The sequence below is a fragment of the Stegodyphus dumicola genome, chromosome 1 (genome assembly GCF_044657685.1).
Source record: "Stegodyphus dumicola isolate Sdum_Otavi_A_Nest chromosome 1, ASM4465768v1".
In the NCBI taxonomy this organism is placed as follows: Eukaryota; Metazoa; Arthropoda; class Arachnida; order Araneae; family Eresidae; genus Stegodyphus; species Stegodyphus dumicola.
The window spans coordinates 280,804,763-280,823,424 of record NC_140768.1 but is presented as its reverse complement, the minus strand read 5'-3'; the positions used below and the strand labels follow the sequence as shown (position 1 = coordinate 280,823,424).

The 18,662-nt window shown below is 31.0% G+C and overlaps 1 protein-coding gene across 1 annotated transcript in view; it reads right to left on the bottom strand.

Moving 5' to 3' along the window:
• Nucleotides 1–2,348: 2,348 nt before the first annotated feature.
• Nucleotides 2,349–18,662, bottom strand: part of LOC118183199 (protein lifeguard 1-like) — a 51,451-nt gene continuing 35,137 nt past the window's right edge. Inside the window, exons 7-11 of the mRNA XM_035352665.2 lie at nucleotides 15,592–15,637; nucleotides 15,429–15,470; nucleotides 12,706–12,795; nucleotides 11,085–11,132; nucleotides 2,349–5,888 (exon numbers count right to left, since the gene is read on the bottom strand). Coding sequence (XP_035208556.1) covers nucleotides 5,739–5,888; nucleotides 11,085–11,132; nucleotides 12,706–12,795; nucleotides 15,429–15,470; nucleotides 15,592–15,637 — 376 coding nt within the window. The 3' untranslated portion in view covers nucleotides 2,349–5,738. The remainder of the gene's footprint in view (nucleotides 5,889–11,084; nucleotides 11,133–12,705; nucleotides 12,796–15,428; nucleotides 15,471–15,591; nucleotides 15,638–18,662) is intronic.

Here is an 18,662-nt window from a genome sequence, read left to right as displayed (position 1 = left end):
TATTGTTCATATTTCAGAAAACATGTCCAGCAGCATATGGGAATCTCAATGCGTACATACTACAGGAAAATTAAAATTTAATTCACCGTTTCAATTTTTACATAGTACACCGAGTAAAACTCAATTTTAGGAACATGATATAAAATATCAAATATACTTTAAATTGACGGCAAGTAATAATAAATTTATCATTATTTCATACTTTCAAGAAGTATTGTCACTTGTGGAATACATTTATAACTTTTACATGTTGGAAGTCTAAAAACTGCAGCGATATCTAACTGAATGCAGAAAATATATTTCAAATACTAATGTCAAACTTAATACAAAATATTTAAATGATATTTTGTCATAGCAATATTTTCACATCACTACTTCAGTGAATTAATACTAAAAAACAGTTCTATTTTTTAGAGACAATATTCTAAAGAACTGACTACAGATTTCATCTTCTTGAATACTGATCCTATACATGCACTTCTAATAGCAAATCATGTTAAGTGCAACACTGTTCTACTCTTGTTTACAAAATTTTCAGTGGCAATTGATCACATAAAATAATAGATTTCATACTCATCTAATCTGTCCAAAATTGTATTTGTGAAAATTTCTATGTGAAGAGAAACTTTGCAGTTGGAAAAACATGTTTAGACAAACAAACCAAAAACACTACACAAGATAGTATCAAAAAGTTTACAGCTCTGTTGACAAAAATCTACCACACAATAAATTGCCTTTCCTTTGAATAAATCACTTTGAGCAATAAGAAATGCACTGATCCCAGCATTCATTACACTGCTGGAACACAAGTAAAAAATCATTTTGTATACAAAAATTCCTACTGGATCTTATCACTCACTGGTGACAATCCTGCGTGTGAAGGATGGATTATACATGGCACACTCATGGAGAACTTGGCATATGGGTAACATGATGTCTTTTGTTCAGAAGTCAGCAGTGGATGGTGGGACAAAATTGTCTGAAGAACCATCCATAGAGACAGACCAACAAAGATTGCAATGCAGATGAGTGTCCTTTAATGACTACCATGCACAAGTTCTTAAATTCCTTCTGTAGTATTTTTAGGAGTATGTTTGTGAAAGTCTCCCAGATTATTTGTTGACCTTTGACACGGCCTAGATACACCTTAACATTGCGTATAACTGAATGCATGTTCAGTGTTTATGTTGCCAATTTTCTCGGTTTTAATGTCAAATTTCATTGTTAGTCTACCTTTTAGTTCCTAATTTAATTGCACATTACACCACGATTAACAAAAATCACTGTAATAATAATTCCCTGTCTTAACCCAGTGATGTCTATTAGCACACAAACAACATCAAGATCCAAAGTCACTTCAGTTGAAAGCACATTTCCACACTGCCATTTATTAAAGCAAAACAGAATTCAGAATTAGTTTGAAAACATTTGATACACTCTTGCTGTAATCTTTTTAAGTACCCTGTAATAATGGAAGATGCCTTCTGAAAGACACTTGTCACAATTAAATATTCCCCCGGGTTAAAAACAGATTTTCAAGCTGGTAAATGACTTCTATATTTAACACTATTAGTTTTAAAGTATAAATAACAAAATATTATGTTGCATATTATGTAACAAAATATTAATTGCTTGCAAGTTACATAAATTAAAAACTTTAGCCATAAAAATTAACTGATTATTCTATATGTTTTGTTCATGAAGAATTCTTCTTTTTAGCCCAAAGCGGCATTAGCCCAGAAGGTCTATTAATCTCGAAACAGCATTTTGTGTTGAATCACTTTTCAAATTGTTGCCACCAAATATTATCGCTCTATATTATGTTTAAAGAAATTAAATAAGAAGCAATCTGCATGAATGTATGTATGTGAAGGGGGGGGAGGAAAAAGAAAAAAAAAAAAAAAAAACTACCTTCCACCCAAAAAGGAGCAATTGGAATTTGTTTTACAGTTCATTTTTACATTTTGTAAAACTTTAACAAATTTTTGACTAACAAACTCAACAATTTCAAAGCAAGCAATAGCAACACTGTACGGAAAATAACCCATGAGACTGCCCATCGGAAATTCTAAAGATATGTTGCTTTGAAATATTTTTAACCCGAAGGGACATTAGCCCAAATGATCTTGAAATATATATATGTGTGTAAATAAAAAAAGTCCCTCTGGGCATAAAACTTAGTCTCAAATTTGAAATTTTTTTGTCAGCAAACTAAAAAAATTGACTGAAAACAACTAAAAATCATAAATTTTAGAATTCATGTTGATGTAAATAATTTTTTGTATGAATACTTTGATAATTTGTTTCCAATAAATTAAATCTTTCCATTTTTAGAATAAAACTCTGGATAATTTTGAAAAACAACATTTAATTGTTACAAATACAATCTACATCTCAAAGTACTTAATAACATTCAAAGTACAGAAATGAAACACCTACAATTAAAAACACATTACTAGTTACAAAAACTAATTCTAAGCAACTTCAATATTTTTCAGCTGGGAAGTTGCTTAAAAGATTTCATTACAGATCAAAAATAACATTTTTTTACTAAGGAGGCCTGCCTCTTTTACCTACCAATCCCTACAACATTTACAAGATTATAAACAGTGGATTTGCTGCAGCTCACTTTCCTAAACCTTGGTTTGTGTTTACGTATTTAGTACTTTTTTCAAGCTAAATTTGATCCTTTTCAGCCATTAAAATACTTTCCTGAACATTTTAATTAATTTTAATAATACAGTAAGGTTTCAAATGCAGATCAACAGCTATCAGCTAAATATCAGTAGAATTCTATTTTTGATCTTTAGGGTAGATCTTTTTAAAGACCAGGGCAGGCACTAGACTTTGCTAATGTAGTGAATCCTAAATTTTGTTGCCTGGTGCATATAAAATGAAGAATCCGCTTACTAAGTATGAGAGATTGTCACACTGTAAAAAGATGGTGGCACCTAGAGCTACCAAATTTTTAATACATATATTTATTAACTAAGCATGTGCACCTCAAAACCCAAATTATGAAACAGAACTTTTTTTTAAATTTTATTATTTGTACGAATGTAGCAAATTTTATATTAAAAAATTTTGCAAGATAAATGCATACGCTATTTTTTGATACAAATTGTTATAATGATGCATGTGTTTTATAATTTTGAATATGAGAGATTAAATTTTAAAAACTGAATACAATAAAACTTTCAAGTACCCCAAAAAATTTCTTTTAAGATAAGTTTACTGTGTAGTACTTCATTGAGTTAAATACTTATTATATAGCTTTTATTATTTTTTTTTTGCTAATAATCTGCAGGAAATTCTTCAGCATACATTATGTTTAATCCATCTAGCATATATAAATTATTGTGGTATCATGCATAATTTCTTAAGAGCAATTTCTCTAATGAATCTGCTTAGAATTGTACATATTTTTAAATACTTAGAATTGTATATATTTATTTTAACATAATTGCAAAGGTTCAAGCACTACATCATTTTAACACCTACTTTTGTGCTTATTAAAGCAAATATATCAGACCAATTTACTACTTTCTTTTGTAAACTGGTTTTTTGTAGTGTATGTTTTTCAACTACTTTTTGTAATGCTACAAAACTACGTAATTTTTACCTCATTAAAATGAAAGCTTTGTATCCTGAACTGCACAAAATTAAAGAGACCACTGAGAAATACAAATTTAAGGAACTCTACATATACTGAACATCATTTATTCCAATGCTCACATCAGTATTTTATCACATTATCAGCCTTTTATGTATAAATTTCCAATTTTAATTTTTCAGATGCAAGCTGAGATTACTTTGGCACTTATTATTTTGACTAATGAACAATTAATATTTTACAAAATAACAAAGCATTCTGCTTATATTATTACTGATTCAAGGATGAGGTAATAACTTCAGACTTAGCTTAAGTACGCAATTATATCTCTTTTCTTTTTTTCCTAACAAGTAAGATTACTGAGATTTTTTTTATTCCTAGTACACTTTCTTAAACAAACAGCGATAGACTGACAACTAAATGCTTCATTAAAAGGATTGCAATTTCTGATTCCACAGTGTCATTAAAGAATTTTTGATATCAACAGCTTTATGTTTGTTATACATTACCAAACTTTTAATTTAATTATTTTTGCTAAAATTTGAGTAGTTAATATTATAGAGAACAAGTAAAACAACTTTTCACACCTATTTTTTACATTAAAATGAATAGATACAGAGGAGATTACTTTGGTGTAATTTATATAATTCACTACAATAAAATTATATTTAAGTTACAAACTACTTAAAAAAACATTTGTATAATGGCATTTCTTATAGCACCTGACCTGATATATAAATATTAATAATAGTATTAATAATGCTTTAAAATAGCAATACTTCAAAATAAAAGAATCATTAAAAGCAAATAAGAAACAATATAACTAAATATATAGTCTGTAAAGCAAACACTTCGAAATATAAGTTTATACAGTTAACTGCACAAATTATTAAATTTTGTACAACTACGTTAACAATTAAACTGCAAGTTTTCAGAATACTGTCTGAACGGAATGAATAATAAGACAGAATAGAATGAATACATATTTTAACCCATTTAAAAGCATTTTAAATTATTAAAACAACCCATATACAAATGCTCCCTAATCTACAAACTTGAGCAGAAAGTTGAAGAAACCTGTTCTGAAAGAATGTACCAAGTTATATATTCTATAATAAAATAATTCTCTGTTTGTTTATGATGTATTACATTTAAAATACATTATTTACTTGTTTTAGTATTTAGTACTTTATTTGATAGTATTTATAGCTCTTACCTCATGAATATTGTTAGGAGGTATGCATAATAAACCTAGTAAAATGATATGAACTGTAATTTGGAATGCACCTCATTCATTATGATGATGACCATCTATACATTTTAAATTCTGCCAAATAAATTTCTTTTTTCCACAACATGTTAAAAACTTTAATAAACTGAACACATATAATTAACATATTAATTACAGGTTATTCGAGTTTTTGCTCAAAGTAAGTTTATCTACTTCAAGACATTTTTTGCAGCACAACGTACTTAACTAACAAAAACTGTCTGAAAAAATGCAAATATTTTAACTCTTAAATATTTTGTCTTACTGAATGTCACTTTAATTATTATATAACACACAATTTTAAATGAAGTAAGATAAATGGCTAGAGGCAATGACAGTCTTTACTTTAGAGAAACATGGGAAGGGAGAGACAAAGTGGTTTATATAACCAGAAATAACTATACAGAAGAAATTGATGGTAATCTTTTTTTTTTTTTTTTTTTTGAAGGGGGAAAAAAAGAGGGGCATGTTTTTCTCCATGACACTTTATAAAGGAAAGAGAAACTGGGATTTTTTGAAATAGTATAATTTGCATAAACATTAATGCAGATACAATATATATATATATAGTAAAGTACATATATTTTCATAGAATTACAAGAAAAGATAGAAGAAGAATAATTGACACAATGTTTAAGTAACAAAATTTTTGCAAATGTTTAAAACTTGATTATAGATACTTGAACACAACATAATTAATTTGAAAATATATACTATTTTATTAATTTTTACAGCAAATTTTTAACATCTGATTCATGATTTTCAATTTCTTATACAAAGTTTGCAACATGTCTGCTAATATCATTGAGCACAAAAAGCAATCTCAACAGCACACTGAAAGTGTATGCACAAAAATTAATTCCTAGATCCCATAATCTGAAGAATGTAAATGAATAGGTTAATTATATCCAAATACAGATTCAAAGCAGCAAAAATGTATTCTTCTGGAGAAATGGAATACTTATGATGACCACCAATCAGTAGCTGAGTGTCGTATACCAGATACTATATAAGAAAAGATTTATAAATAAATTTCATTCAAGTGCATAAAATAAGGAATGCATGCATACGAATATCACAACTGTTATCTCTAAAACATGGAAAACTAGAATTTTTCACCAAACAGTGAAGTGACTTCAAAAGGAATCTAAATTGATAAACATAACTTTGGGGGAGGAGAGAGAACCCAATTACTTTCACACACACATATTTATTACACTGGTTAAATTTATCCCTGAATTTTTCATAAACCATTTTATAATTATAATTTTCATTACTAAACTAATTACTACAAGATTTTGATATAAAATATATAAACTTATTTTGAATAAAGAGTTAAATATTAAATTATGCTTGAGTAATTTAATTTTGTTAATACAAAAAAATTTATATTGATGAAGACCCCAGTAAAGGTGAGGGGAAAAAAACCCTGTGGTAATCTAGTAATAGACTACCTGCGCCAGTTTGAGCAGGACATAAAATGTTTGTGGCTGAGCCTAACACTCTGGTTCTGGTAAGTTAAGACAGCCATGTTTTCCCCACTGGAACAAAAAAAAAAAAAAAAAAAAAAAAGCAGACTGGACAAGATATCAAGAGCTAAATGATTGTTTGATGATGGAGTCTTTTGTGTCAGGTAACATTGACAAAGCCATAGGTAATTTTACTGGTATTCTCTTGGCTTGTGACTGAGCACATACTAGGTGACAGCAGGGCCGGACACCTGGAGAGCTATCAAAGACTAATCAGATGTAGTCTGGGACCCGCTCCATCTAGAGCATAACATGTTTACAACATAAAATACCTAGCGCTGCATTACCTACATGACAGGTGGACATCGCATGGCGACATAACATAGCTCAGCATAGACATGACATTGCATAGCATTTCGACGTGACATAGTATAGAATATAGTCATTGCATAGCGACATAACATATTTACAACATTAAATACACAACGTGATGTAACTTATATGACAGGTGGACATAGTATAGCGACATAACATAGTTAAACATAGATATAAGACATAGCGACATAACATATTGAGGTTATATATTTACAACATACAATTCGCAGTGTGGCATGACCAATGCGACAGGTGGACATTGCATGGCGACATAGCATAGCATAGACATAACATGACACAGCATTGCATACATGGCCTACACAACATTGCATACATAAACAAGACTTTTTGTGAATTAGCACAAAAAGACAAAAAACAAGACGTCAAGCAATACATATGGAGCATTACCAAGCATAGAGATCAAAGGAAAAAGCATTCTCCTTTTTGGAACAAAGATCTGAAGATCCTTATAGGAAATAGAGATGTGGCTGAATTTACTGGCCTTATGAAAGGCTGCCTAGAACTTCGTAGGCAACAAGCTTGCCTGCAGGGAGCTGTTAGAGAGGCCAAGCATTGTACTTTTTGTGGTTTTGTAGAGGGTCTGAGTTTCGTAGAGATGCCCTGAGAGCACATCAGTTCTTGTCTAGGCTCAATAATAAAAAAGATAAAGAAATAAACCCACTATTTTTGCAGATAAGTTGCTAACAACTGAGAAAGAAATAGCTGGTGCTTTTAATGCTCACTATGCTAGAGTGAGTAATTATCTTTTTTTTGGCTAAAATCCCAATGGATCTTCTTAATTGCCCACAGACTTGCCTTAATCAAAGGTGTGTGTGTGTGTGTGTGTGATTATAGAAAAGACTCGAGGGCTATCTGCCTAAGGGGAGAGGATGCCTTCATGGAGGACTTTCTAATGGAAACTGCCTCGTATACACGTTACACATGGGGAAAACCACAAAAAAAGCCAATGCAGCCAGCCCGTTCGTGGGATTCGAACATTGGACCGAATTACCAGTGTTCAGCAACTTTACCGCTCAGCCGCTGGTGGGCCCTTAATCTAGAAATGGGCAACATTTTTAATTTACCTTTTTCTCAATGGGAACTCAAATGCAGCATTAAACAATTGCCACAGAGAAAGAGTGCACAATAGGATGGAATCCTGCTGGAGTTTCGCATTAATCTTGGTAAAACGTCTATGACAGTCTTCATCAGGCTTAATAACCTCACTTGGACTACAGCCATTCCCAATGTGTGGTGGGTGCAAAGCAGAAATAATACCTATTCTCAAAACTGGTAGAAGCCTAGGTGTTTTGACTAGCTTTCGTCCAGTATATCTTACTAGGATAATGTATAAACTGACTGAATACCTCATTATAACTTCAATCACTATCTTGAGATATTCTGTTATATTTCTGATAGACAGGCTGGTCTTAGGAAATATAGAAATACTATTGAACAGATAGCAAGACTCACACACAGGAGATAAAAGATGGCTTCCATCTTAAAAAGAGTACTGTAGCAGTGTTGGTCTTTGACAAAAATGCTGCTCAGAAAATTAATTGATATCAGTATTTGTGGAAATATTTATCACTAGATTAAATCTTTTTTGGACCAGTGCTTCATGAGAACTAAATTTGGATCAGCTATCTCTGCCTATAGACAAATTAGACAAAGGGCTCACGGTTGGGTCCTGAGTCTTGTTCTCTTCAACATCATGATTAATGATATTGTTCGCTATCCTATAAATTCACATCCTGAGGTCCAGACCCTTCTCTTTGTGATCTGTGACTGAGACATCCATATTATCCAGAATTCGCTTAATATTGCCCTTGACGCCCTTTCAACTTGGTCAAAAACAATGAAATGATTGTAAATTCGAGTAAGACCACCTTTCAGGTTTTTACCCTCAGTACCAAACTTAAAGGGATAGAGCTATTTAATGGAAATAAATAATCCCAAAGGACTTAACAGGCTACTTACCTGGGAATCGTTTTGGATTCCAGGCTATGCTGGAATAAACAGGCCAATAGGATATTGGGTATAGGCAACATGAGAAATAGACAGCTTAAAAGGCTTACCAATGTAAAATGGGGTACTACCCAAGATCTACTCAGTACCACTTATAAATCTGTTACTAGGCTTGCTGTTGAATATAGTGGTGAATTTCTCATAACCACTTCAATACAGAACAGGGCTCAAACTACTCAAAATAATACCCAGAGAATCATCACCAGTGGATCATTTTCTACTCCTATTCTGACAATGGAACTGCAAACAAATATTGAGTCTCTGACCCATCAAAGGAAAATAAGTGCTCTCAAGTTCGTCAAGATTGATGAGGTGCGGTGATTTCTAGAAGATATACAATCCTGCACAGCACAGGCTAAAATCCTAACCAATCTTTTTACACATGAGAAATGAACTGTCCAAGTTTTTTTTTTTTTTTTCTTTTATATCGTTTCTTTTAAAAGATAGCCACTATTTGAGATTGGTGTATTTCTAACATATTTGAACTTGACAAATTATAATTTGGTTCTGTGGCCAGAAAAAAAAGATTCACTACACAGAGACAGAATTGAGGATGTCTGCTTTGGCCACTATTAGAGAAAGATTTCCAACAACACAGCACTGGTTGCATGTCTACACTGATGGTTCTGCTACAGGTGCTAATAGTAACGCTGCTATAGGTGCTAACAGAGGTTTCTTCTCGGGACATTAGCAGGGCTGTTGATGCAAACTGTACCAACTATGATGCTGATGTGGCTGCTGTCCAACCAGCACTGATTGAAATCAGTAAAAGAAACAATCGGAACATTGTGATATTTATTGATTCACACGCCACTACTAAAGCAATTTCTTCAATCATACTTTCAAACAATGGATCTACTCTAAATTGTCAGCTTGTGATTAGTTCTGTAATAAATGTGTCTAACAAATACATTCTCTAATAAATTGTTGCAACGTTATTCTGCAGTGAATCTCAGGTCATTGTGGAATCACAGGTACTGAGTTTGCTGACACTCTGGTCAAGGCTGGATCTATCCTTCCTGAACCTCATCCTCCTGTTTACTATCACAGTGCAAACAGAATCATTGGAGCCAGATGTGGTGCTCATCTTTTACAGAAAAATAGGGGCTGTGAACAAGAAGATTTGGGGTTCCCTGATAGAGAATCCCATTCCTTTACGACCAAACCTAGACCTGTGGAATCGCTAACTTCAGGTTAAAAATTGAACATGATTACCTCATGAAATAACTACACAAATTTGGATTAGCAGACTCTGCATCTTGCCCATTAAGTGATGATACTGACAGTGACCTTCTGGACTTAATGACATGGCATTGGATAAAATGCTGTCAAAATTATTGCACTTTTTTAAATGTTTCTGGAATTGTATTGAGCTGCCTGTAATAGACTAATGGTGATCATGCCTAGGTCTGGGATAGGATTAAAAAAAAAGGTCCCCTCTGTTCGAATGCACAGACATTACATTAATAAATCATGCAAATAGATTCTGGAGCAGTCATAATGAATACTTATAGAGTTGAAATGTGATATCCAAAAGTTTTCATAGTTGCAATACTTCCTTTATTTCATATGAGGAAGTAAAACACACCACAATAATCTGAATTGATCAAAGTTATACAAATATGAATTGCTACTGTATTCACTTTTAAGAATAACTGACTGACTACTAGCACTTCAGAGAACATTTACAAACCCAAGCATTATTGCCTGGCAGAATTTATTTAATTGTTTTTCAATGAAAATCCTCAAATATCTGATAAAATAAAATTGCCTACTTCAGTGTTCTTCATGGTTATATGCAGTTTTAATTTTGTTGTTGTTAGTAGTGGTAGTGTTTTAATTTATTTTTGGTTCATTCATTATGGCAAAGCACACTAGGGATATCCGCTTAAGAAGAGGATAGACATAGAGGATTTTCTAAGAGAAACTGGCTTGAATACACGTAACACATGGTGAAAACTCTGAAAATACCCATGCAGCCAGCCTGTTCGACTGGAATGAAATCCAGGTTGGAATTTCTAGGGTAGTGTTATGAGACAGGAAGGAAAATTTTTTAAGAAAAATAATCTTAAAGCAATATTTATACTATTGAAAATTAAAATTTACACTAGCATCAATACGTAACAGAGTCATAATGAAGAATTACAGAGATCTGGATTTTAATGCAACAATTTAACATAATGAATTAAGAAAGAAAATTTATCACTATGAAAGATGTTATGGAATTCCAGATGGTTTACATTGCTATATGAATAAATATCTAAAGTTATGTGAAATCAAATAAGAACGCATAAAATAAAGAGTAAAAATGGAGGGCAGCATTACTTACCATAGAAAAAATCAGAGCTCCAATACATGCGTAAACCAACCTTACGGCCTAAAATTATTTAACAAAACAAGGAATTACATGCATAAAGCAAACATCAGAAATATTTTTAACACATTCAAATTACACAGAATTTCTGATTAATTGATTGAAAATAATTCTCTCAGAAAGGTTATTAAAAATAGCATGTGATTTCATATTATTATTTAAGGACAGGGCTAATGTAAATTAAATTTTCGAACACATACATATGTGTTAGAAAATCCTTGAATAAACATATTTACAGAATGTTAGAATTTGGTGGGTGAGGGTGGAAGATACCAGGAAAACAACCTTGACAATACATACAAACATAGATATTCATTTTTAGATCATACTGTTTCGCTATTTTTTTACCATAATTTACGATTTATTAATTCCAAACACAATGGCATAAAAATAAAGCAGAAATGTTAAACTGATTTACATCTAACTTTGCAATAAATCTGTTTGATTAAATTAACCTGTTTTACTAAACTTTTAAGTAACAACTGTCTAACTTAACCTGTTAGCATACCATTAAATAACAACAATAAGTCAACAAGTTAATTTAAATTAAACCATGAAAATTAACTGTTTAACATTAAACAATAATGATACATGAGTATTAACATATCCTTGAATAAACATATTTACAGTAAATGAAAAATAAATGAAAGGAAAATGTAAATATAAGTAGATCTTCTGTTTTTCAGTATTGATGTTAATACCACTGTAATTGTTGCAATACCTTCATAAACTTTATTAATTATTTTATTACCATGATGGCCTAAACATATAGTTTTAGAACAATGATATATCTGAATACGCTTTTACTGAAAGGTATATATAAAAATTATTGTAAAAAATCTATTACACTTTTTCAGAACTTACATAATGAATCTGAGCAATAAAATGTTTGTACTTTAGAGATATCTTTTAATAAAATAAACATATTCGTAAGATTTGAAAAACATGTTGACAAACTGTGGATTGTGGTAATCTTATGACAACCATCTTGCTCCATCCAGGTTCTCTCTCTAATCAAAACTTTATTCTTGCAGCTCTGCTTAACAGCATACATACCTGTAGTTTCTTCAATTTGCCAAGATTGTGATCACCCTGCTTGTTTCACATTTATGGTGAAACCATTTTGTTTGAATTTTTTTTTTTTGCCCACAATTTAATTAAATTAATATAAAGCCAGTGTTTAATGATGTGCAAATCATAGTATAACTGATATATGTGCATGACCAGCACTAGAAATCCTGCCACCTGGTGTAAGCTTTCCAGCACTTGAATTTTAAACATTTTGCTCCTCGACGCGGCCATACTAGTTGTACCATCCCTGCATGAGCCACTTAATAACCACACCATTGTCAGTATACAATTTTAAACAAAAAGCATGCTATTCACCTCTGAAGCATTCCATGATGACTAATATTCACAGAACTGATATACTGCTAGTTACCACCCATGAACTGTTCTCCAAATGATATTTGAGAGAAAAAAGATTTCTATTTGTAAAAATTTATGGCCCATCCTATAAAATGTATAGTTCTTGCTAAGAAAGGAAGTACATTATATTTTTATAAAAGACACTTACTTGACCGGGTATAAAGATGACCAAAAATCCAAAACAAACAAATACTAGTAAAGTTACAAAAAACATGCCTCCCATCATAGTGAAATCGTACTAAAACAGAAAATACATAATTAGAGCAGAATATCAAGTAAAAGTACAATATAATAAATAAAAATAAATTATGATTACAAATATCTCTCTGTTTAAAGTTCAGTTTCTTTTTCTGCAAGTCACTGTTCATCAGTGTATCTGATTATATATTTCTTTATAAAGTTTATTGTGCTTAGATTGCAAATACAATACTTCTTTCAATTAAATCAAATGCTCAGTAGAATAAAATACAAAAGTAAAAAGACATGTCTATTTTTAACACTATTTTTGCTTAATGTTGTATGCTATTTTTTATGAAAAGATTCTGCTTTGTCCCATCTCATTCCATAAAAGTCATCCCACAAGAAGGAGCTGGCGACACCCCCTTAAAAACTTTATACTTGCTTAAAGCCTTTCTACAGTGTTGCTTTTATTTTGAATTATTTTGGCTGCTGCAAAATCTCTTTATGAAACTAGCCCTCTGTGCAATAGAGAGCATGTGGCTGTTAATTATTCCGGACTCTGAGCCAAATTTTCTATTGATAAATATTATTTTATAAATACAGTCCACTTCTCATATCACTAGGATTAGGATTATAACTAAAATTTTAATTATTGTAATAATTTTCTGTGATTTTTAGTTGTTTATAATGACTTTAAATGCTGATAAAAAAATAATGGAGAGGCGTAATTGAAAATACTTAATTACCATTATAATTAACAAATTCTAACTAAGCTGCAAATTAATATTCTTACGGATGATAGTTTGATATCAATTTTACCACCAATTTTTAAGCTTTTGGTGAACTAGATTTTATTCTCATGCTCATGAGACATAATTAACGATAATAATTCTCATGCTCATCGATGAGATGATGAAATGATTTAAAATAAGGTTCTAGGAATAGACATTCCCAAAGGTCCAGACAACTGCGGCTATTAAATAACAAAATATCTGTACATATGTTCCTTGCATTGTGGAAAAATGGCGGCCATGAAATTTTTAACACACTCAGACCTCCACTGTAAAGTCTGAATTTTGAACCACTTTTTTAAAATTATTTATTTCATATTTTGCATGAACTCGCTTAAAAGCAAACTCAAACTATTAACAAGCTTTCTTAAAAGCAATGTGTTACCACTTGATAAAGTGTAAAATATTTATGCTTTAAATTCAGTCAGAAAGCTTCACAATTTAAAAGAAATGAGTTGCCATTCAGCAAAGTATAAGAATTTATCTTTCGAATTAAATCAACAAACTTAGTGGTTGAAAAGAAATGTGTTGTCACTACCCAAAATACAATATTTTTATCTTCCATGTGCCAATCTGATGTTATTTCAGCAAAGTGTAAACTATTTCTGTTTTTATCATTTTGTCACTGTTTAACTAACTAAGCAATTCAAAAACAATAAATGCAGTTCTTCATCTCTATTTATTATTAATTATCGGTTGGACCTGTGAAGTTATACCAGCTGGGTCTATTAAGATCATTATATGTATTTTCATCATTTAGGTGGTAGGCCAATGCAGGCAGCCATTTCCTAGTAAATATCATTAAAAACTAAACACATCCATACACAACATTTAAAAAAAAGTCACTAAAAGAAATAAAATTCTTCAGTAAAACTGGTAAAATACTTATCTACTTAGGCATGTTACCAATATTTGTCAAGATAAAAATATCAACCACTGTACATTACAAATAAAGATCTAAAACGTCTTAAATTATATTTCTTAAAAATTTTTCAAAATCAGCAATTATTTTAATAACAAACTCATGGTGTAAACTGGGACTATCACTTATGTTTAACTTCTCTATGCTAAAATCTATATTTAAGTAAAAATTGTTTTAATGCTAAAATCTAAAGTAAAAATTGTTTTAAGACCTTAGCATGGAGGAATTCTTTGATTTTAACTTTAGAGGAGCAAAATTAAGTCAACTTTTACAGCACAACATGTTTTATTCATGTATAAAACATGACAATGATCTTTAAATGAGTTTTTAACACAAAATATTTATCAGAAATTAAGCAATGATGCTAAGTGGATTTTATAAGTTTTGTACAGGTTTAATGCTGTATGCATAAAAAAGGGGGGCATATGCAATGCATTTTGATTTAATGATTGATTAAATAATTATGACACCACATACAAAGGCTAAACGTCTTAAGGAAGTATATCTTCCTCAAGAAGACTCACTAACAGTCATTATCCAAAACCTAGAATTAATTTAATAACAGTGAAATAACATATGGGGAAAACTCATTTTGCTGAAAGCTCAGTATCATCTAATCTAGTTGACCACTGATGACCGCTTCTATCTCTCCTCTAAACGCTAGAGATGGACCCTTCTACGCTCGGCAGAGGCAACAAAGAGGATTGTTAAATAGTTTTAAAACATACAATGATTTTTTACAATACAAGATTATTTGATATATTTATATCAGGATGCTAAGGCCCTCAAATTTATTCAAAGTTCAGCTGATAAAAGATGTAAAATTTGAGCTTACATTATAAATTTCACAAAATATGAAATCTAATCTAGAATTAGTTTATTACTTTTAACATTAACATTTTCCAAATTTTACAAAATAATAAATCAACTAATGAAGTTAACACCAAAAATCATATTCTTAAATATTAAATGCCATACTTTTGTTTGGAAAGCAAATGCTGTGAGGCCAAGGCAGATGAACTGAAAAATAGAAAAAGATGCTATTATGAATTCTCAGCTATGAATACTGGAATGTAATATAATTAAATGGCTAAAGTTAAATATGCATGAAATCAACAATCAATAAATGAAATCGTCTTACAGTACATATTCCAGCAGCCCACATGACTTCATTAGCTTCGTAAACACTGTAGAAAAACATCAAAGCACATAAATAAAATACATAAGAATGTTGAGACAGTTTTATGCAAGTAGCCCTCAAATTATCTTGACATATACAGTACAAAGTCCATAATCTGGACTCGTCGGGACTTCGGCGATTCCGGATTAAGGGTTTTCCAGATTATAGATTATCAATTTAAATCTGGTAAGATGGCAAGCAGAAATTATGCAATTAAAAATATAAAACCATAATTTTTGAAATAAAGAGCAATTATGATCGAAGAGTATCGAAATTTACAAAAAAAAAAAAAAAAAAAACTTAATATTTATTTGTTTACTTTATTAAACATTTTTTTCAATGTAAGTTGTTTAAGTTGCTTCGTTTTTTGTGCTAAACACGCACGCATAAAGCATAAAGTTTTTGTCTTTAAGGTCCGGATTATAAATCATTCCAGATAATGGACGTCTGGATTACAGACTTTGTACTGTATTTCTAGACAGTGACAAGATTAAATCATTTTTTATCATGTTGATCAAGAAGGAAATACATATCTTTTCCTAGTACTTCAGCACTGACTAGTAATGCAAATAATACTCAGATATACAATATTGATAGTTTCTAATGAACCCAAAAGGTCAGAATATATCTAAGTTACAATAGCACAGTTTAGCATAAAAGTATTCTTCTACACAATAGCCTAGATATAAGTAATAATATTATGTAAAGCCTATTTTATAATAAGATATCAAAAATCTCATGAAACTTATTGAATATTGTATTGAAAATGTATTTGTTGCACATGTGCTCATGTGGCATAAGAAATGTAGGGCAAATACTTTTAACTATGGGCCAAAGAAGTCTTTTATAGTGCATCAAGTGAGCAGGGCCATTTGATGGCATGTGCTCATGTGGCATAAGAAATGTAGGGCAAATATTTTTAACAGTGGGCCAAAAAAGTCTTTTTTAGTGCCTCAAGGGGTTGCGATGGTGCTTATGTGACGGTCTTTTGCGGTGCCTCTTTATGCACTTATTTCATATTTTTTACTTGAAATAAACTTCAAACACTGAATATTAAGTCATAATGGCTCTGTATGGGTGTCAATAAATGAAATATAAAATTAATATGTAAATTTCACGGAATACAAAGCAAACAAACCATCAATATTTAATCAGAATTTTTTATGAATTTACAGCTTTGCATACATTTTTATTACAATAATGAGTTGTAAAAAGAATTATTAATTAATATATACTTAATTTCAAATATTTAATATAATAATTCGATATTGGAATGTATAACAAACCTTGTAAACTACATAAAAACTAGGCGGCTGAAAGCCAAACTATTCAAAAAACTTTGCTTGGATGTGGGAGCTGAACACAGAGCCCTGCTATATTACTGCAGTTCACAATGGCTTTGGAATAAAAATGTGGAAATGTCTTATCACATGCATTCGAACTACATCAAGAAATTTACACTTTTCTGCAAGAGGAAGGTCATGCAAACTCGAGACACTTTCCAAACCAGACTTTTTACTACAACTGACATAGTTGTGCGATATATTTGACAAACTGAATGCCTTAAATGTGCCTCTACAAGGCAATAACATGCACACCTTGAAACTATTAGAGACGATTGTGACATTTAGAAGAAAACTGCAGTTGTGGATAAAAAAAAAATTAATGAGAATTGTGGTCAAGATTTTTCTCGAAATGCATAAATATGAGCTCCTTGTCTTTCAAAAATTGCTGTCTCTTTTCATGAAACACCTTTCAAAGTGCACTGAATGGTTTGCAAAATACTTTGCTGAAGAAAATATCGAGAAATATTCATAAATCCAAAATTCTTTCCATGCTCAAGCTCCACCACAATTCACTTCACTAGAGAGTCTCATTGAACTCTCTTGTGACAACAGCCTTAAAAAGAAATTTGCTTGTTCCGGTTTGGTGGAGTTTTGCATAATCATCAAAAATGAATATTCAACTTTACGTTCAAAAGCTTTAAGGATTCTCCTTCTTTTTCCAGCATCATATTTATGAGAAAACGGATTTTCAGATGTAGCTGCAATAAAGAGCAAATATCATTCAAGATCAATGTGGAGCAAGAAATGAGAGTGGCAGTGTCAAGTCTTATCCCTCTCTTTGAAAAAATTTATGAAGATCAACAAGTTCACCCATCCCATTGATTTTTTCCTATTTTCCCTTAATGATATAATATTCTTGTGTATCAGATCAATGCCTCAGATTATGGTTGTTTTCATTTCTGTGCCTGGTCGCTAATATCAGTATACAGTCATATTTAATGAAATGTTGTGATTTCTATGACACTATGTAGTAAGCAGGTTGTGAAGCACAAACCTTATCACATGCATTCGAACTACATACAAACATAGGGCACCGTGACAAAATACTAAACCTGAATTGCCACCAACTGAAAAAGTTTGGGAAGCCCTGGCTTAGCTTATTAATCAATAACAAATAGAAAGATAAATATTTTACATTTTTTAAATGGCAACAGATTCAAATAAAAAATGAAATTATGTATCAAAGTGAAATAATGCAAAATTACAAAGACCAATAGCTTTTTTTGGGTTAATAAGGAAACAAAAAGAGTTTTGGAATAATTTCTTTTCCTTGCATATTAAAAATAACTTCCATTAGCATAAATGTTAACTTAAAAAAACATAAATATTTTTTTATTTTTGCACAAAAATTATATTTATTTTTTAAATCCTAAGATATGCAAAATACACTCATTTCAAAATTATCTTTACAAAACAAAATACTGATATTCCATGAAATATCCAATTGATGTAATCCATTTTTGTAGAGCATGTGTGAAAGACAAGCCTAATTTAATTAGCATTATACAATCAAAAGTGATGAAACAGCTAACCACGGCATTTAGTTATCTGACCGTGAATTAAGCACTTTGCAAACGTGAGTATCTGAGTGAACTTCCACAATACCACATTCGATTTCAGTATGTAATGACTCAAAACAGTTTATTATGACTCCGTCCGAAATATTTTAGTGGTGAATCGCCATTC